Genomic DNA, 20,600 nt, shown 5'->3' with positions numbered 1-20,600 from the left:
AGATACTTTCGAAAGAGAGAACCCCACCCCTACGATTGCCAACGTGGTGTAGTGATTAAGAGTACCAGGTGCTACTATGGTGAGTCAGGTTTGATTCCCCACGCTCCCCCACCTGCAGCCAGCTGGGTGACCTTGAGCTCGCCACAGTCCTGATAGAGCTGTTCTCACAGGGCAGCCCTGTCAGAGCTCTCCCGGTGAGATCCAGCCACGGATCTCTCTAACATCTTGTCTGCTTTCGAGCAAAACACAAAGAAAAGGGGGAAAAGGAGTGGTCTGCTCTTTCCCAGGTTCTTTATTGCTGGCAAACGTCCACCTTCCCACTCAGCCGGCTAAACACTGGGAGATTCATGGGAGTGCCCGACTTAATTGCGGCCATAAAACTCCCTTAATATGAAGGGCAGGATGTGGGAATATTTCCTCTTCTGCCTTTCAGCAAAGCTGGGGAGACCCACAGTCAGGGAAGGTGGCTCAGCAAAGTCAATCTGGGCTAATTTATTACTTATAGAGCGGTTCTCTCCAGCCTGTCATGGAGGTGGCACATCACAGATCTCAAAATATTTTTAAGCAAGTGGGCACCTCTGGAATTCTGACCAGGATGGTGGAGCCAACCACAAAATGGCTGCCACAGGAGGCGGAGCCAACCGCCGAACAGCTGCCACAAAATAGCAGGGAGTGAAGTTGTACATAACTCTTAACGGTAACTCTCCAACTTTCAGTCCAAATCTCGACGAAACAGGAAATCCCCAGGACTCAACTGGTGGTTGGCAAGCCTACTTCCTCTGCTCACTTCCTCCTGCATCTCTTGATGCTCTGGAGGGTATTGTCTGCCCTGTGCATTTCCCTTTAATTGTGAGACCTCCAGCGATCTGCTCAGTCCTGATACCTTTTCCGCACAGGAGCCAAACGCCGTGGATATCAGTTTGCAAGCTGCCTTTGGAAAGACGTGCTTCACCGCTCCTGCTACCGGCTGCCTGGGTCACGTGGGCCATGGCTATCTTTAGAGGGAGGCATTTATATTGCAAACTTTGCAGCCGGAGCAGATGCAGACAGAAAGAAGTCCCCGTGAAGCCCCCTGAAGGGCACTCTGTTCTCACCGGCTGCATTCTCGCGGACAGGAGAAGGCAGAGAAAGAGGTCCCAGAAGTCCACCCGGCCTCGGCTTGACCATGCAGTCCCACCTTGCAGAACGGGTGCAGGTCCACGTAGAAGAAGAAGTTTTCTTTGTGGACAAAGCTCTCCTGGTGGAACACAGCGAATACTTCCGAGCTCTCTTCCAGTCCGGCATGAAAGAGAGCACACAGGGAGAGATCCGCATCCGGGAGCTGAGCACCACGGGGTTCCTCATCATGTTGAAGATCCTGGAGGGGAAATACCTCACGCTGGGCTGCGAGGAGAACCTCCGGGCGGTGGAGTGCGCCTCCTTCCTGCAGGTCAAAGCCATGGCCCGGTATCTGATCAGCTCCATCAATTCGGACAACTGCATCATCCTGTACCAAGCCGCAGCCATGTTTGGACTTCTGGATCTGTTCCACAGCGCCGCACTGTACATAAGGGACAGTTACGCCGACCTAGAAGAGTACCTGGATTGCCTCTCTCCAGAGCTTCTGGATTACGTCGAGTCCCTCCTCCCCAGCACTTTCGTGGCCGTGGGAGCCCACACGCCCACCTTTGAGTTCTTGGAGGACCTCTCGCGAACCATCTGCTACCTGGACGAGGAGGAGAACACCTGGAGGACGCTTTCCTGTTTACCCCTGACGGCCAGCACCTTCCTCGCCGGTATGGCCATGGTGGACAACAAGATTTACATTGTGGGCGGGGTCTACGGCTACAACAAGCAAATTGTGGAGCGTAGCTTCTGCTACGATGCCACGACGGACACCTGGAGCGAATTCTCCAGCCCTCAGCAGCTCCGCTACGACGTCACGCTGACGGCCCATGGAGACTACCTGTACGCCATTGGTGGGGAATTTGAGAAGAACCCGCTGAAATCCGTGGAGAAGTTTAACATGGCCACCGACACTTGGAGTTTCGTCTCTGACCTGCCCCAGCCAGCGACTGCGGCCCCCTGTGCCCAAGCGATGGGGCGCATCTTTGTTTGCTTGTGGAAGCCCCTGGACACCACGATTATCTACGAGTACGAGCCCCAGAAGGACGAATGGCTTCCTGTCTCGACCCTCAACAGGCCTCAGAGCTATGGCCATTGTATGGTGGCCCACAGGGACAATCTCTACATCATGAGGAACGGGCCCTTTGACGATTTCTTGCGATGCGTGATTGACTGCTTCAACCTCACCACCAAGCAGTGGACCTCTCTGCCAGGGCAGTACATGAACAGCAAAGGGGCTCTTTTCACAGCCATCGTCAAGGGCGACACGGTTTATACCGTCAACAAGATGCTCACTCTGCTGTACAGCATCGACGAGAACACGTGGAAATTCAAAAAGGAGAAGGCCGGGTTTCCGAGAAGTGGGTCTCTACAGACCTTCCTTCTCCGGCTTCCGAGAACGGACCACAGCATCGCAACTTAAGGCCTCCGGATCTCTGCCACATGGAGACTTGTGAGTTCTTATCCATGGACGAGATATTCATGGTTTCTCGCTCCTTTTCTAGCTCTCTGGAGGTCCAGCGAACCCGGTTCAAACAAATTCACTTCCAAGACAAGAAAACCTCCAGAGGTGGCTTGAGGGGAAACCCCCAACCCAGTGTTTGCAAGACCTGATGTTCTGACTCCTGTAGACAACTTCCAAGTTCTGTTCATCTAGGACAATGGTCATTCCATGCATTTGTATTGTCTTGAACAAGGAGGTCTTCCAGGAAGGAAGAGTTGGTGGATTATGGCCCGATCTCATCTGATTTTGGAAGTGCAGCAGGGCCAGGACTTGGATGGGAGACCACCAAGGGAGTCACTGCAGAGGAAGGCCATGGCAAGCCACCTTGCTTCTCGCTCACCTTGAAAGACCCCAGCTGGGGAGCCATAAGTCAGTTGCAACTTGGTGGCGCTTCCATGGATAGGAGGTCCTCCACTTGGGCCAATGCTACTGAGGCATTGTAGCTAGCTCAGATGTCCATGGACTACAATAACCATGAGCCCCTGCCAGCTGGGTGACCTTGACCTAGTCACAATGCTGTTAGAGCTGTCCTCACAGAGCAGTTTTGCTCAGAGCTCTCTCAGCTCCCCCTACCTCACAGGGTGCCTGTTGTGGGGAGAGGAAGGGAGGGGATTGTCATTCATTCATTCATTCATTCATTCATTCATTCATTCATTCATTCATTCATTCATTCATTCATTCATTCATTCATTCATTCATTCATTCATTCCCTTTATTGACATTCCAAGGGAAGGTGACTGTAAGCCACTTTGAGACTCCGCAGTGAAAAGCAGGTATAAAACCCAACTTCTTCTTCTTCTGGCAATAAGTTGTAATTCTTGGAGATGTCTGGCCCCCCAGCAGGGTGGATGCCCAATGGGTGTCCTCAATAAATCACTGGTGATGCGAATTCTTTGTTTCTCATTTGAGTGGGAATGTATTTTTAACGGGGAAGCCCAAAGAAAACCAACCAGGCCTTAGCACCACAAGGCGGAGATGCTAAGACCACTTTTGCTGAACAGACACTAGCTTAGGCTAGCTTCTGACGTGTTTCAAAGGAAGACCTCACCTGTGCATTGCAGTCGCCAACTTCAAGGTAGGGCCTGGAGTCCTCCCAGAATTCTAACCTCGTTCCAGACGGCAGCGATCAGCTCCCCTGGAGGGAGAACTCTGTGGCATTATACCCCATGGAAGTCCCTCCCCAAACCTCCAAGATTTCCCCACCTGAACTTGGCAATGCTTACGGATCCGCAGTCCTGGTGGAGTTCTCTCCCTCGAAACCCATTCATCCCAATGGAGCCCCTCTAGTTAGGCTTGTCCTCTTTGGCTCCAGCCAGGATGTAAACAAGTTGTGTGTTTTGAGCATCCCAGCAACCCAGGCCGAGATGGAGTATAAATAGAACCTCCTGGCGCGGGTGGCGTGATTAGAAACACCCCGACAGAACCTCGGCCTGGATGCCCTGGCTGAATGGAGGAAGGGAACTATTTGGTAACCTCCAATCATTCTTAATTGCATTCAGATGGTGCTTTTAAAGGTCTCATTGATTGTAGCCTCTGCAAAGCAAGAATGCAACCCCCCTCCCCCTTTGCTAATCTCTCCCCCTTTCCCCACACCCCAATTGCGCCGCTCACACGAGAAGGGGGGAAACGGGAAATCGGGAGTGAGGCACCCTGAACTTTCCTGGAGGGTGAGGTCTGCTTGCTTCCCAAAAGTGAGATGTAAAGCCAGGGTGCAGCTTCGGACTGTTTTTTGTTCTGTTTTGTTTTTATTACAAGGACGGCTGGATTAGATCACGGCTCACAAGCCCTGCTTGAATAACTCTGGGGCATTTGTTCCTTGGATGGGGAATGCGGCAGGGTTTCGGTAATATTCTCGGTGGGAGGGCGATGCTCGCATCCCAGGTTTCGAACTAGCTTGATTCCCCTTCCCTCTTTTCCGGGAAACGTTGGGCGCTGCAGAGAGAGAGCTTGGTGTAGCAGTCAGGTCCGATTCCCCCCTTGCGCTCTTCCGCTCCTTCCTGGGACCGCCTTTGGGCTGGGCCGGGAGTCACTGGTTGCGGGACATGAGTTCCTCCAGCGCATGGTCACCCTGGTTCCCACACAGGAGGAGGACCTCTTTGATGTCCGCTGGCTGGAAGCCCATGTCGCGGAAGCGGGTCAGGAGATGAAGGAACTCCGCGGCCTGCAAAGAAGAGTGGAGGGAGAGTTCAAGGACACTGTGGAGTCCTCCCGTTCCCCCTGCCCTCGCTGTTGGACAAGATCAGGCATGCAGAAGGAGAAGGAGGAGAAGAAAGGAGAAAGAGAAAAAGGAGAGGGAGAAGAAGGAGAAAGGAGAAGGAGAGGAAGAGCTGGTTTCTGCATCCTGCTTTTCACTACCCAAAAGAGTCCCAAAGCAGCTTGCAATCCCCTTTCCCTTCCTCTCCCCACAACAGACATCCTGTGAGAGACCGAGAGAGCTCTGACAGAACTGTGACTGGCCCAAAGTCACCCAGCTGGCTTTGGAAGGTCGACTCGGGTATTGCGCCCATTGAAGTTCCTCATCCCTCCCCAAATCTTGCCTCCACCCGCTAAATCTCCAGGTGTTTCCCAACCCAGAGCTCAGAGGCTCATTCCACTGCTAAATTGGTTCAGGGGGCAACCAAAGCAAGGAGTGAGGACAACAGTGGCCAACCTTCAGGTGGGGTCTGGAGACCTGGAATTACAACTCATCTCCAGGCCACAGAGATAATTTCCCCTGGAGATACCGGCTGCTTTAAAAGATCCTCCCCTCCCAGGTAGCCACCCTCAAACCTCCAGGTGCTTCTGACCCTGGAGTTGGCAACCTTGCATGGGTGAGGGTCCCTGTGACCTCCCCCCCCCCAGCCCCTGACCTTCTCAGAGTTCTGGAACATCTCCATGGCTTCCTCAACTTGGCCTTCTTCGTACCCTTCTTGCAGCAGGCTGTCGCAGGCACGGAGGTAACTGAGAAACTGTCAAGGGACAACACGGGGACAGGGCAGTGTCAGAGCCAAAATGTCTCTCCGGGAAGGCGCCAAGGCCCTGGGTGGCCACCCCAAAGTAGGTCAAGAAGCAGGGCCAGCATCAGTCTTCTGTTGGGGTCCTCCCATAAGCTGGGGTGCCCTGCCCCCTTCTACTTGGGGGTGCCCTGAAGCCATCTGCCAATTTACTTGGGGGTGCCCTGAAGCCATCTGCCAATTTAGGGTGGCATTTTGGCGACTGGCTGGAGGGGTGAATCATCCCAGGGCGCTGATGCTGCCTTCCTAACCAGAGTTATGTCTTGCTAAGTGCATCAGCTTGAGAGGACTTAAAAGGGAATAACTCTGCGTTGGAAGGAGAAGAGGAGCTGTTTTCTTTAGGCCCCACTTTTCATCCCTTGAAGGAGTCCTGAGGAGGCTTGCAAAGACTTCTCCCTTTCTCTCCTCACAACAGATGCCTTGTGAGGTCAGTGGGGTCAAGAGAGCTCCGAGAGAACTGCTCTGCAAGGACAGCTCTGAAAGGACGGTGACTGGCCCAGGGTCACCCCAGCTGGCTGCATGCGGAGGAGGAGTGGGGAATCGAAGCCGGTTCTCCAAATTAGAGGCTGCGGCTCGTAACCACGACACCACACTGAAATGCAATCTGTAGCGTTAGGTACACGGGCGTTTGTTTGTCTGCCCATATGAACACAGAGCGCAACCCGCTGCCCTCCCCACCAGAAACGACGGGGCCACGGTCACTGCTGAGAGCAACGAGCTATTTCTGGCCTCTCCCCGTTGTTCTTGGAACACGGATACCACAACCCCCAGGGACGTCCCAAAAATAGCCCACGGGCCATTCCCTTTGCCAAAGCAGACGTGGGATTAGTCAAGGTCTACAGTCAGCTCCGTGTGGACAAAAGACACGATTCTGTCGCAGCGCATCCCAGATGGGCCCTGGGCCCCCTTCCTCGGGAGGCACAATTAACCTAGGAGAGTATTGTGTCTGCTGCTCAGTAGAACGGAAAGGAGGTGGACCTCTCTCTCCAGCAATCATAGGTACAAAGAGTGGGAAACACCAGTGACCTTGGGAACTCACTGCTGCAAGATGCAGGGTGACAGCAGATTAGATCCTTTTTTTGTAAGGGAGGGGAACGAAAACAATGCGTCAAAATGGTTCCTTATGGCAATTAGCCGTGAGACCGAAATAGAATCACTGCGTGGACTAGAGGACTTGTGATTTCCAGCCCTAAGGGCGGAGGGCAAAGACCATGGCCCTGGATCCTGTTCTCAAACATCTCAGAAGAACCAGAGACAGAAATCTGGGCTCGACTGGCCTGCAGCATTTCTCCCTCCCCAATTATATCCATTTGGCCTAAAGGCAGAACTTCAGAGAGCAACAGAGAATTTCCCCAGCAACTGTCAACATACAGAGTTTGAATAAAAAATGCAACAGATTTATGGGGGACTGGTCTATTGGTGGCTGTTAGTCCTGGGGACTGAAGGGAGCCTCCACCTTTAAAGGCAGTCAACCTCTGAACCCCAGAGCCAGGAGGAAACATCAGGGGGAAGCCTCGGCCTCTCTGCCCTATAGTCGGCCCTCCAGAGGAACTGGTTGGCCCCTGTGTGAGACAGGATACTGGTCTAGATGGACCCTCACTGGTCTGACCCAGCAGGGATGTTCTTATGAAGGACTCATCCTCTCTGCCCTGCTGTTGGTCCTGTGGTTGGCCCCTGAGTGAGGCAGGAGGCTGGACTAGATGGACCCTCACTGCTCTGACCCTGCAGGGCTCTCCTGATGTTCTTAGGAAGGCCTCGGCCTCTCTGCCCTGTTGTTGGCCTTCCAGAGGACCTGACCGGCCTCTTTGCAAGATGGGATGCTGGACTAGATGGACCCTCCCTGGTCTGACCCAGCAGGGCATGTCAACCCCCACAAATGCTCGTTCATGATCGGTGCCATCTCTGCGCTTTCTCGATGCCGTCCGCGTGCCACCCACCTGTCCCAGGCTTTGCTTCCCAGTCTTCTGGAGAGCCAGGATGGCCCGGCGGATCGGGTAGCCCAAGGCCAAAACGGGCTCGATGAGGTCACGCTCTTCCTGGCTGAGTGCTGAGAGCAAGTCGGCTGTCGAGTCGGGTTGAGTTCCGGGGGGACCGGGAGCCGTCTGGGCCTCTGGCGGGGGCGGGAGGCAGGGGTAAGGGGTCAGGCACTGCAAGAGAGAACAGGCCATGAAACCCGGAGTCTGCTTCCTGCAGGTTCACCCGCAGGCTTCATCGGTGCAAGAAATTCCGTGCGCAATTCAAAGACACGATAAAAATAAACACACATAAAACAACAAGGCGAGGGTCTCGCTTTGAAAACTGCCAACCAAAACGAAATCGGTCAAACCAAGTCCTAAATAAAACTTTATATCGCAGCTTTGTAAAAATCCAAAGTGAGCGGGCTGGGCACACCTCCCTAAGGGAGATTGTTCCGCAATTGTGGGGCCGCCACCGAAAAGGCCCCGCTCTCGTGCACCTGTCAGACGGACTTCTTTGGGTGATGGAACTGTCAGGGGAGCTCTGCCTGCAGTCTGACTTCCTGGATAGGAACACAGGATAAGCCTCTTTCACTAGACTTATCAAGAGGTTCTTATTGTCCTGCGGAATACAGCAGTAGAGCTTTCTTAATGTGAAAAGATTTTGTGTATTTTATGGAGAGAGAGAGAGAGAGAGAGAGAGAGAGAGAGCGAGAGAGAGAGAGAGAGAGAGAGAGAGAGAGAGATTAAATAATAGCGTTCCCCTCAAACATCCTGTTTCTAAAGTTTATTTCCAAATTGGAGTGACCCCCGCTCGGAAAAGAAGGTCTTGTTTTGTTGCTAGAAAGAGATGACAAACAGCTGAGACCGGAAACTCAGGTCCCCAGTGAAACGATTCATTAATGTCGTCCGGGGACATGTTTACTGAGCTGCAGATATACTTAAAAAAACCAAAAATCTTGTCCAGAGCTCGTTTTGCGATGGGTCTCAGGACCCGTCAACTCAGATCTCCGTGTACGTTTCTCACAGTGGTGCAAACTGTTCCCTACGACAATTTAACTACAGAGCAAAAAAAAACAAACCCTAGAGATCAACGTGATTTTCGGAGGATGGGTTTTCGAGGGGTCAAAGACCCTCGAAAGCTCACACCCCAAAAATCACGTTGGTTTCTAGGGCATGATGGGACTCGAGTCCAGGGGTTGGACTGCGGGCTGAGACGGCTACCCTCCAAAATGAAGCTGCAGAAAGGGTCCTTGAGCCGAAGGGAGGCTAGTGGGAGATGGTTGGACCGGCTGTTCTACGCAAAGGAGGAGGAGGAGGAGGAAGAAGATGGGAGAAGAGTCGGTTCTTACGGCAGCCGTGGGCTTGTGCTTTTGAACGGGTGGGATCGGACCTGCAGAGCTGGGGGGCTGCAGGGTTCCTCGGCGCGTCGGCGGGGGCCTCGGGAGGAAGCTCCCCACGGCGGAGGCATCGGAGGCAGATCTGTATCTCAGGTTCCGGTTGTTCCGGCCGCGCTGGCTGAAGGGAGCCGCTCTGGAAGGCAAGCCGGATGGTGTCGAGGAATAGTTCAGCGGGCGCAAGAAAGTGGCCAGTTTCCCCTTGGCTCGTTCCCACTCGTTCTTCACGTTGCTCAATGTAAGGAGGGACTGGCTCTGTTTGAGCAGAGTCGGCTTTGGGCAGTTTTCCTCCGAAGGGACAGCTGGCGGGACCGGGGCAGTCCTCGGTTTGGGCTGGGGAACGCCGAAGAAACGAGCCAAGCGGCCGGGGCCCTGTTTGGCCTCAGCCGCCGGGGGATCTTTCTGGTGGCTTGCTGCGGAGGCAGCCGAAGAAGGCCCCTCACCTTTGGAGTCTTCCTCTTTCTCGAGGTCTTGGCCTCCATCACTCCTGGCCATCGGCTGTGCTTTGGCATTGCCGGCGGGACTCACACATCTTGGCACGGTCCTTGGCTTTGGTTGGGGAAGGCCGAAAAAACGAGCCAAGCGGCCGGGACCGGGTTTGGCCTCGGACACGGGGGGGTCTTTTCTGTTGCTTTCTGCGGAGGCAGCCGAGGAAGACCCCTCGGCTTTGAGAGCTTCCTCCTCCTCAAGATCTTGGCCTCCGTTAATCCTGGCCATCGGCTGAGCTTCGGCGTTGTCGGCGGGACTGGCGATTCTCTGCACGGTCCTTGGTTTCGGTTGGGGAAGGCCCAAAAAGCGAGCCAAGCGGCCGGGACCAGGTTTGGCCTCAGACACAGGGGGGTCTTTTCGGTTGCTTTCTGTGGAAGATCCCTCACCTTTGGGGTCTTCTTCGTCCTCGGAGTCTCTTGCAGCTGACGGAGCGTCATGGTTGCCGTCTGGACTGATGTCTCTCTGCCCAGGGGGTGACTCCTCCGGTCCGCTTCCTGTGGTCTCCTCCGGGTGGCTGTTTCCTTCCGAGCCCACTGAGAGCAGCCAGTAAGGTGGAGCTGTCGGGGCAGCAGCCGTGGTCCCATCGCACCAGGGGATGCCTTGCCACGCGACGGACTCGATCCAATGCACAACGCTCTTCTCAAGTGAGAAATCGTGCTGACGGGAGGGAAGAAAAAGAGAGCCACCGAATTAATATTCCTGGCACCGTTGCGGGACCAGCAGAGCCAACAAAAGACTAGAAGGACAAGTTGAGGAATAGCCCCAAATTGGAAAACCTACACTAAGGATGGTGCTCAGCTAGTTCAAAGAAAGGGGCATCTATTTAGTCCGGAGGTGGGAGGGACGACTCAGCCTCCAAACAACTCAACAAAATTTGAGTCCGGGGCCACCTTTAAGTTTGATTCTGGGTATGAGCCAGCAGGCAGGGGCTCATGGTAATTGTAGTCCACGGCCCTCTGGAGAGCCACAGTTTGGCTGCCCCTGCAATAGACCCATGCCAAGGAGGAAATAATGAGGGGGTGGGGGGTGGGAAGAGATTTGCTAAAATGGTTTTGTCTACTCACAGCCTAAATATGCTAGTGGATGTGCCAAGATGTTTCCTAAGGAGATGCCTTTTAAAAAAATGAGGACATCTGACATGCTTTGCTGGTGGGAATGGTATCAGAGCGGCAGTTCAGTGCGGGAGGGAAACAAGGACTGCTTTGGTTTCCAACCCGAAGTTTCCAAACTTCTAAGAGGTCATCTCCAGACAATGCGAGAAAACCCACCGGCAAGATGTGTAGCCTAGGAGATATGTAAGCACCGCAGTCTGGAACTCTGCTACGAGGAATGCTGCTGAAACACACTTCAAAGGGCCTTGGGAAGGGATAATGCGTTACAGACTGACTCCGCTCCACCAAAAAGATGCATCTCGATGGCTGGTTTTCTTCCGGCGTGTACTTTTGAGACACTGTTTTAATTTGGCATTTGCAGAGTATTTTCGGGGATGCATCCATCAGAGAGGAAGTGTGGTTAGGGTGGGGCAAAAAATCAGTCTATTCTCTAGGCCAGGGGTTGGGTCTTCCCCTTCTTTTCCTGCTGCTCTCAATTTTTCCCAGCATCGTTGTCTTTCCCAGTGAGTCTGGTCTTGTCCTGAGGTGATAGCCTCAGTTTGGTCTTTTTAGCTTCCAGGGAGAATTCGGGCTGCACTGGCTCCGGAATCTACTTTTTTGTTCCTTTTGGTGCTTCCGTGGCACCCATAAAACTGTCCTTATAAAATCCAGCTGGGGAATGAAAAATTCTACGAGACGGGCTGCCAGCGTCGCTGCTTCCCAAACACGCATTAAAAGCCCCTCCCCAAAACGCCGACGGACAGACTCACCGTGGTGCATATAAGGTTCTCTGCGCAGTCAGGGAGGCGAACCTCAGGGGCGCGCACCAAGCTGGCCTCTCTCTCAGAATCGTCTACGAAGCTGGAGGACATCCGAAAGGGTACGTCTTCGAGGCAGCTCATGTCGTCCCTCGGCCTGGGATCCCCTAATGGAAACAAGAGGGTTACCGTCCCAAGTTTGGCCTCAGTACCTGCAGCAAGCAACAAGCTTCTACGCACAAGAGCGCATGGATGCCACCAGCCAGGAAGCTGTGACACACAACGGAGACCTGATCTCTAGAGTTTGGAGATCCACCAAGAGATCTCTAGCTCCCAGGTAGAGGTCGGAAGCTCGATTAGGGAGAGAAAAGCTGCCTTCTGAGTTGGTGCTCTCTAGTCCTCCCTCTCATCCGCTATCTGAACCTTTGAATTGGGGATGCCAGGATTCGAACCTGGGACCTTCAGCGTGCCAGGCAGATGCTCCACCATTGACTTGCGTCCCCATGTCCTACAGATCTTGGGACAGGCTTGGGAGAAGTTAATTTCAGAGGGTAGCTGTGTCGGTCAGCAAGAGAGCGGCTGGATTTGAATCCAGGAGCCCCTTTGCTTCCGAGAGGCAAAGCCACCTTCCTTGGAAAATGGAGGAGCTGCTGGCCAAGCAGCAGGTCTCAACCAGCAGTCTGCTGATGCAACGGCTGCATTCTCTTAAGGGGCGCACGGCAAAAACGCTGCAGCACAGCTGACATCGCACGCCCTTCTTGAATGAAGTCGATGGGCAGTAGGTTCAGGAGGGACACAAGGAAATACTACTTTACGCAGTTATTAGAATGTGGAATTCACTGCAACAAATTGGATCACCAACTCTTCTTCTCCTGAATTGGTCTTTCTCCTAGATCTTGAGCTAAACTGACTCGCTGCGTATGCAGAACTGGTAACAGATGGAACCAAACTGGCTCCAGGAGATCTTTTAGAGCACTGCTCCCACTGCTGCCGTCTCCAAATCCCTTTTCAAATATTCTTTCTGAAACGGTCAAGGGCTCCCCTACAGGCTGTTTACAACCAAACTAAGCCAGCGGTTATAACCTCGAGGAGTTCACGGCCCGAAGAGTAAGGCTCAGATCAGGGTTCCCCGACACAGCGAGGAAGCCGGATGGACGGACGGTAAATGGTTTGACTCTGTGACACGCGGGTTTCCGCAAGTACATCCCGTGAGCAATGCTTTCGGAAGCCTGGCCAGGATTTAGACCGCCTGTGGTCATATGCAAAAAAGCAGTTCAACGTAAGCTAAGCCGTTCCAGCGGGGCGGAGAGGGCAGCAAAGCCTACCGAAACCAATTTATCTAGCTCAGGGGTGGCCCAACTGTGGCTCTCCAGATGTCAATGGACTACAATTGCCATGAGCCCCTGCCCGCAGGGGCTCATGGGAATTGTAGTCCATAGACATCTGGAGAGCCACAGATGGGACACGCATGGCTACGGAGAGCATCTCTTTAGGCCCTGTCCTTTTACTGGCATTTGACACTCGAGCTATTTATGGGAGCAAGACGTCAAGCTATTAATTGCGCTCCTGTGTCCTTGCCGCCTTCGGACGCACCGGGATAATCCTTGCGTGAACAGTCGCCTACGTGGACTCAGGTCTGCCCTACTTAAACAGGCAGGGGGAGGAGGGTGGGGGGTGTCCCAAGTGGGTTAAGTGGCTTTGCTCTGCCTTGACAGAACTAACCGCCCTCCTGTTTATTCGAAGAAAGTCAAATCAGTGAATATAACATTCCCCAGTTTCACCCGCTCCTCGCTCACACATGTAACTCTGCAACCAGCAAGACTCAGGCTGTGTTTTCGACAATCAAGCGTGTTTCTTCCGTCTTGGCCTCGTGCCCGTTTTCATTCTTCCCTCTGAAAGAATAAGGGTCAGCAACCTGCTACCGCCAGAGTGGTTAAAGGGCAGTCCTCCTCATTCAGCCAGCTGGTTGTCCCTGGGCTGATCATAATTCTCTTAGAGCTGTTTTCCAGTTCTCTTAGAGCTCTCTCAACCCCACCGACCTCACAGGCTGTCTGTTGTGAGGAGAGGAAGGGGAAAGTGTTTGTAAGCGGCTTTGGGACTCCTTTGGATGGCAAAAAGTGGGATATAAAAAAACAGCTCTTCTTCATCTTCTACTAATTTCTGCATCACTGGAGAGGCACCAAAGGAAGCTACAGATGCAACTTGAAACTCTAGAGCAGGGGTGGCCAAACTGTAAAGCTTTGACATGATTGCTTTACTACTCTGTTTATCCGAGGTGCCTGCAAACACTGGGAATTCACAGAGCTGTCAGTGAGACGTACCAATGGCAGGGAGATGAAACCGGCAGCAGAAATGCGAGATTCTTTTTAAAAGGAAGGGTACTTTTGGCCCTTAAGAGAAGCACAAGGGCACCCAGCAAAGAGATATTAGGAGACCGGCATTTTTTATATACACAGAAAATGAACCACTGTAACAATGCTGAGAGGACGCGATTCTCGACTGCTTGTTTCCAGAAGAAATGACACAAGCACCAGATTTCTGCAAAACATCCCAGCTGTAAGATTTATGCTTGACCCCTTCCCGCAGCCTTTCAGTTTTTCAATTCCCATTGTAGTTCATCAAAAAAAAAAAAAAAGGAACAAGACTTGACAGATAAAAAGGGCACCATTACTAGAATCACCGGAGGCATAAAAGAATGCATCCAGGCGTGATTAAAATCGTTTTGGAACTATTTCAATGCCGCTTTTGCTTCTTAAGCCTGCAGAATAAGACTTTTGTGCATGTAGTAAGAGCCAACGTGCTGCTACACAGCAAAACCACTCCTCAAATGTCCATTTATTTAAATTTGGATTTGTTTCCCATCCTTTCTCTGCGGACTCACATGAAGACGAAATGACATGACCGTGATAGAATCAAGCTCAATTTTACGTCTCATTTTGCTCGGACTGCCCATGCGGTTAAGCTTACCTTAGAAAAGAATCATCCGGCTCTCCGTCCTGCCAGACAGGAGTCTCCTTGGCTGCTGCTGCTGGCTATTTATCCCACGCTCAGAGCTTTAAAGGCTTACACAGAGTCAGGGGAATCATAGGCTCACACTTCCAAGGCTAACAGGCAAGGTTTTTGTCTTTCTCCTGATAAAATGAGAAGCCCGACCCAACCGCTTACTCAGGGAACTGGTGGTTACCATACCATGACTTGCCTTCCGGCTGGTATCAAGAGAGACAATTCACTGTAGGGGCTTCAATACAGCCACACACATCCCTGCACAGCAAGAAGCAAAAGGGGCCGATAATGCTTTATCACGGGAAATATCACGTATTTTTATGGATGTCGTTATACTTATATTGGAAGCCTGTGAGGCAAAAAGGTGGCTAATAACAAACCGGGGAGTGAAAAAAGAGCAAATGTACTTTTTTTTTTTTTACTGTCATTTGCAGAAAGACCTCCCACATTTTACTACACCAGCTAAGGAGCTGTGAACTTCCTGCACAGAAACTGCAGGAGGTAAACCAGTACAAAAGATAGCTGCAAAGATTGTGAAATGTTATTTATTTTTTAAATTACAAAGAACGGCCAAAGCTTATCAAATATAGCCTCACAAACAATTCTGACAATTTACCACCTTGCATTAGGGACGTCACTTACATCATGTTGGGTTGACATTCAAGTATTAAACAAAGGTCAAGTTTTGGACCAAAGGGTTCAGATACCCACGACCCTGGTATGTAATCCCAGCTGAGACAGGTTACATTTTTGTCACCTGCTAAGTTGATGCTTTCTGATGGCTTACGCCAAAAATAAAAACGCCACATAGCCGTCCTCGCAGGAAAATGGTTCATATTTTTTAAAGTCTTTACTATGTAAAGATTGAGCAGACATTTCATATAATGAAAAAACAGAATTCGTATAATGCATGCTCATCACACAGTTCAGCAAAAGTCCAAGATAATTGGAAGGAGCTGCAGCTTGACTGACGATATCACGTAGCTTCAACGGTTCCGCTGCCAGGGAAATGAATAATTCCCACTTCTTAATTATTGTCATCCATCCAAATGGCTGGGGTTATTTTGGTAAAAAAAAAAATAACCTTCCATGGAGAAATTCCAGCAGCTGCAGAAATTGTCCCACTAACGTTTGTTTCAGAGATCTATGCAAGATATATAATGTCTCTTGCTCATCTCCACGCAGGTCCTATTGCATGGACATTCTTTAATTTTCTTGATTCGATGGCAGAAAATGGTTGTCTCGATTATATACATCTTCACTTGTACCAATGGAAACCAAAGGGTGATACGTCCCAGGACAACGGCAACGCTGACCGTAATTCTTTCAATTGGGCCTCAAAGTGTTTTCAAATGCTTAGAGCCAAGCTTGCAAAGAATTGATAATTACTCACATCTGCCGAATCCCTTAACGCACTGTGCGTAAGGCCAAAAAACCCACGGAAAGTTTCTTTAGAAAACCAAAAGGCCAGAAATGCAGCTGTAACTTGAGAACAGGGATGCACCTTTAAAGGATTCACTAACCCTGCCTTTGATCAGACGGCTTTTGGATTAGAACCGCTGATTTCCCAGAAAAGAGCAGATTATTAGAAACAGGTGTAATAATACGTGACAGCCGTGTTTGCCGTAAGACTGTATTTGGCTTCAGCGGGATGTGATTAACAGCAGTGGTTCTGGATCGCCGATAAGCAGCGGGTATTTTCAAACGAAAGGCATTTTGCAACTTGAGAAATTCCAAGGACAGGCATTTTGGCTTTAAAGGGCACAGCTGCACCCCAGAAGCAGATTGCCTGCCAAGCAATCATGAGACATTCCCTCAAACCAAACTCTCCTCAAAAATAAGACTTGCAACGAAACTCCCCAGCACCGGGATTATCGGGGTTTCACCCTGCCGTGCAACCGTTCAGTCTGCCTTGTGCCTCTGGGTTTTGAAATGAAAGCAGGAAGAGGCATTGGGATGGTTCAATGCGCCCTCCAGGGCTCTGTCAGGACTGTGCCTTAGGCAACTGCAGTGGTCCAAATGTCGCTGGAAGGTGGACTCGGGACGACCCATCCCGGTGGGATGAAACTTCCTTCTGGGTGATCTGCCGGCACCAGGAACCGGTCCCATTCATGCCTTCAATGACAAGGAAAACAAGGAGCTGAGCAACTGTCTGGCTGCAACCTCGAATCTCTGAACAGCAAGGACACAGCTAAGGTCTGACTGAAGCACCCAGCTGGCTGCATATGGAGAAGGGAGGAATCTCCAGATTGCCGCTCTTTAACCATTACACCACTCTGGCTCGTTGCTATGCAAAATCACACCGCCCAGTAACTTAAGACTGTTTTTTGAAGAGGCTGCTCTCTCTTACCTTATCTGGATGAGAGCTGGTACTGAATATTCAGCTTGTAAATGATATTGTCTGAATGGCTCCAAAAGGTGATAAAGGGGAAATTCCTCTGTAAAGCATGAAGGAGAAAATATATCAAAGCCCAGCAATAAGAAGACAGAGTAATAAAGCCTAGCCTCTCTCACCAGTTTTCCCTAAATACATCAGTCACAGAACATTCCGGCTTCAAAATCAACTACAGCGGGGGGAGTCAACCTGTGCTCCTCCAGATGTTCATGGACTACAATCCCCATGAGCCCCTGCCAGCATTTGCTGGCAGGGGCTCATGGGGATTGTAGTCCATGAACATCTGGAGGAGCACAGGTTGATTACCCGTGAACTACAGCACACCCTGCCGCGGGTCAGGAGGGTTCATGGAAGCAAAGAATGGTACAAAACATGGGCAAAGATGGGGGAATCTCAATTAGGAGTTTTTGAAATTGAAAAGCACGTAACAAAAGGTTTGTTATAAGCTCCCAGTGTGGGTTGCTTGTTGGAATCTCTCTGTATTTATTTGACCCCCGCCCCCTTACCTGAATCCCCAAAGAGCTTGCTCTCCATTTCCCGTTTCTGCTGCAGGAGCTTCTCCTTCTCTTTCCTTTGTTTCTTCTCCAATTCTCTCTTCCGCTCCTCCTCCTGTTCTCCTTCCAGCATCACTCGCAGAGCTCGCTCTTCGGCTTCGTACACTCCGGTGCGCTGTTTGATCAGCGCTCTTAAGCTCTGGACTTCGTTTTCAAAGGCTTCGTCCGCTTCAGGGGGTGGGCAGACACCTGGATTTAAATGTTAAGAGATTCATTTTGAAGATTGGAATACAAGTGTCCACAGGGACTTTCTCAAATTGTTCTAAGTTCCAGACCCAGAGGATAAAACCTGGGGTCAGAAAACACTGGGGCATTCTCCAGGGTCTTAGGCTGAAGTCTTCTGCAGGGGGTTGGACTGGATGACCCTGGAGGTCCCTTCCAGCTCTATGATTCTATGGTTCTTCCCCCTTATATACTACCTGACTGTTTAACCTGGAGATGCCGGAGATTGAACCTAGGACCTTCTGCAAACAAAGCAGGATGCTCTCCCACTGAACTACAGCTCCTTCCCATAGAATAAGATTTAGAAATGTGAAAGAACAAATATTCAGTGTAAGCATGAGAAATCTGACAAGGGTATTCTGTCTGAAGGATGAAATTCACCGGAAAACCCCAGCCACCAAATTCAGCTATCAAAAATTTAAAAATCAGTCAAAACAGAGATTTATTAGCATCTGGTGTTCCTTTCCATTTGTTGAGCCCTTCAGGAGGACTATTATTGCTACCTGTTTATATATGCTCACAGTTTAAAAGGTTATTGTTTATGGCTATCCTGTGAACTTAAGGAAATTAAAATCTATGGAATACACATGCAAAAACATCCTCACACCACTTAGTTATGATACCATAGCATCCTCCCTGCCCCCCGCCCCCACACACACGCAAACACACACCAGAGAGACAGCAGTTAGCTCCTGGGCTTTTGATATAAACTGGATGTTTATGTTTTGTGAATTGCCCTGAGCCCTTGTGGAAGGGCGGCATAAAAACCTGAAAATAAACAAAGGATGCAACAATATTTACAAAGGACTGTTGGTAACTTGCTCCCAGCTAGTTCCTGGGAGCAGCGTGTAATAGACATAACAAATAAATACTGAAAAACCCCTCCTCACTGCAGTTTTTCCATTTGGTCTTGTAAACTCTGTTTCTGCAGAACGTAATTTCCAATTAAAGCAAAAAGAAGCACCACCGAAGGCTCCCAACAAGTGCTTTGATGTGTACGCAAAACACAAAGCCGTTTATGACGGACTCCATGGCCAGGACGAAGTTTACCTTTCCTTGCTGCCGCTTCTTTTCTCAGCTTCCTCAGTTTCTCCAAGCCGCGCAGGATTTCTGCCACCCGCTTTGTATCCGCTTGCTTTTTCCTTACTTCAGACAGCACGCTATCTGCGGCAGCTTTTAGTTCCTGTTCCTAAAATGGAAATGAAATCTATTAGGGGTGAGGGGGCTTTTGCCCCAACAGCAGTGCATCCTTTGGGTTCTCTAACTGCTGCAGACTTCTAACCACCTAACAGATTCCAGGGATAAATGGGAACACAGAATTCTGGACACGTCTGCATTCACTCGAGAGTGAACTGCATTTATTAAATTGAGATTGATTTATCCCAAAACGTTTCCCATGCAATTCAAGTGTGTTGTTATCATCTATTGTTCCATATGTTATCTGTCTCTTTTCCTGTTTCCTGAAAACCGCCCTGATCCTTTGGTTAGGGCGGTATATAAGTATAATGATAAAAAAATCTTGCATACTACCTTGTTGGCCTTAAAGGTGCCCCTGGCCTCCCAACTTATTCTGCTGCTTCAGCCCAACCTGAATCTAGTTTCTACCCTTGGCGTTTCTTCAAGGTGCCCCCGGACTCAAACTTTGTTCTGCTGCTGGAAACCCAACCCCCGACCCGTCCCCCGAATCCTTGCACAATATTGAATTGGTGGAGGCTGGATCGCTTTTGGGCCGCGTTAGTGCAAACTGGGGCTTGAAACGTCACCGCCTGGAGGGGCGCTGCCTCCCTGCGCGCAACAGCCCCGCGAGGTAGGCCGGGGAGTGCAGGCAGCCAGCCGCTCACCCGGTGCTTGTCCTCCACCTGCTGGGCGCGGCGGGCCCTCCAGCGGTCGATGCGCGCCTCCCGCTCGGCCTTGCTGGCCGCCTCCTCCTCGCGGGCCTGGCGCGCCTCCCTCCGCAGCCGCGCCCGCCGCAGCCTCTTGCGCAGCGCCCGCGCGGCCTTCCGCTCCAGCGCCGCCAGCCAGCCCGGCTCCCTCAGCGGCGCCGTCAGCGCCCGCAGCTCCGCCAGCAGCCGCTCCGCCTCGGCCGCCTCCTCCGCCGGCACCGCCGCCTCCGCCTCCGCCTCCCCCCGGCGCCGCCAGCCCCGCGCCAGCCCCGCCAGCCCCGCCGCCGCCCGCAGCGCCCCCGACGCCGCCCCCCGCGCCCACTCGCCCGACGCGCCCCGAGCAGGGACACGCCCCGGCCCCGGCCCGGCACCCCCGCCGCCGCGCCGCCGCGACACGAAGCCGCTCAGCCAGCGCTCGTCCTCGCCGCCCGGCTCCGGCTCCGGCGCCGCCCGCCACGGGAAGCCAGGAGGAGGAGGAGGCGGCGGCGGAGGGAAGCCCAGCGAAGGCCCCGGGCCAGGCCCGCGCGGGAAGAAGGACGCCGCCGACGCAGCGGGAGGCGGCCGCGGCAGGAAGGCGCCCGGCGGCGGAGGGAAGCAGCGCGGCGGAGGCGGCCCCGCGAAGCGGGAGAGGAACGGGGGAGGTGGAGGCTGCGACATGGCGGCGGCGGCGGCACCGGACTAGGCCGCCACCGCGTTCCCCCGGCAACCCGCCGGCCCCTTCCGGTGTGGGGAGGAAGTAGGGTGCAGGGGCAGCGGCCCCTGGCGGGCGGGAGGAGGAAGCGGGCCCGTTCTGGCCAATAGGAGGAGTGGAAGGGGTAGAACGGGCTGGACCATTCTGGCGGGGGGGGGGCGGGTTTGGGAACAATGGAGTTGGATTCTGGGTCTGCTTCTGCAGGCAGAATAAAAGTTGGGAGCAAAGTTTGAAGGCAGTGGCGGCTTTACGGCCAACAAAGTTGGATTCTGGTCTGTGCTTCCGCAGGCAGAATAGAACTTAACATGAGAGTCTTGCAGCCCCTTGGTGGTCAACCAAAGTTTGATGCTGGGTCTCGGCTTTTGCGTGCATGCACTTCTTCCGGCGCACCAAGCCTTATACCCAGAACTCCTGCATGCTGCTGGGAGGTTGCCCGCCTTTCCACCACTGGCCAGGGCTGTCCCTGCTTCGCTTCCAAGATCTGACGGGATCGAGCTGGATTCTGTCAGATCTCAGAGGCAAAGCAAGGGCTGGTCCTGGCTAGAATGCACACCATACACT

The 20,600-nt window shown here is 52.3% G+C and overlaps 3 protein-coding genes across 3 annotated transcripts; 1 reads left to right on the top strand and 2 right to left on the bottom strand.

The window, feature by feature from the left end:
* The first annotated feature begins 240 nt into the window (after positions 1 to 240).
* Positions 241 to 6,140, top strand: KBTBD13 (kelch repeat and BTB domain containing 13). The gene is made up of 2 exons (XM_077318297.1): positions 241 to 4,076; positions 6,017 to 6,140. Exon 1 carries the CDS (start codon positions 1,166 to 1,168, stop codon positions 2,525 to 2,527), a length of 1,362 nt encoding a protein of 453 aa, XP_077174412.1. The 5' UTR covers positions 241 to 1,165; the 3' UTR covers positions 2,528 to 4,076; positions 6,017 to 6,140.
* On the bottom strand, positions 4,332 to 11,572 carry UBAP1L (ubiquitin associated protein 1 like). Its single transcript, XM_077318296.1, has 5 exons — positions 11,304 to 11,572; positions 8,909 to 10,099; positions 7,539 to 7,748; positions 5,458 to 5,556; positions 4,332 to 4,769 (listed from the first exon to the last, which is right to left on the bottom strand). The coding sequence occupies exons 1-5, from the start codon at positions 11,433 to 11,435 to the stop codon at positions 4,635 to 4,637; spliced, it is 1,767 nt and encodes a 588-aa protein (XP_077174411.1). The 5' UTR covers positions 11,436 to 11,572; the 3' UTR covers positions 4,332 to 4,634.
* Positions 11,573 to 14,823: 3,251 nt separating this feature from the next.
* Positions 14,824 to 20,086, bottom strand: PDCD7 (programmed cell death 7). Its single transcript, XM_077318406.1, has 5 exons — positions 19,307 to 20,086; positions 18,516 to 18,654; positions 17,196 to 17,432; positions 16,645 to 16,732; positions 14,824 to 16,409 (listed from the first exon to the last, which is right to left on the bottom strand). Exons 1-5 carry the CDS (start codon positions 20,003 to 20,005, stop codon positions 16,292 to 16,294), a joined length of 1,281 nt encoding a protein of 426 aa, XP_077174521.1. The 5' UTR covers positions 20,006 to 20,086; the 3' UTR covers positions 14,824 to 16,291.
* Between the last annotated feature and the right edge of the window lie 514 nt (positions 20,087 to 20,600).

The sequence above is a fragment of the Paroedura picta genome, chromosome 18 (genome assembly GCF_049243985.1).
Source record: "Paroedura picta isolate Pp20150507F chromosome 18, Ppicta_v3.0, whole genome shotgun sequence".
Taxonomy (NCBI): domain Eukaryota; kingdom Metazoa; phylum Chordata; class Lepidosauria; order Squamata; family Gekkonidae; genus Paroedura; species Paroedura picta.
The sequence above is the reverse complement of the archived record's forward strand: the minus strand, read 5'-3'. Positions and strand labels throughout refer to the sequence as shown.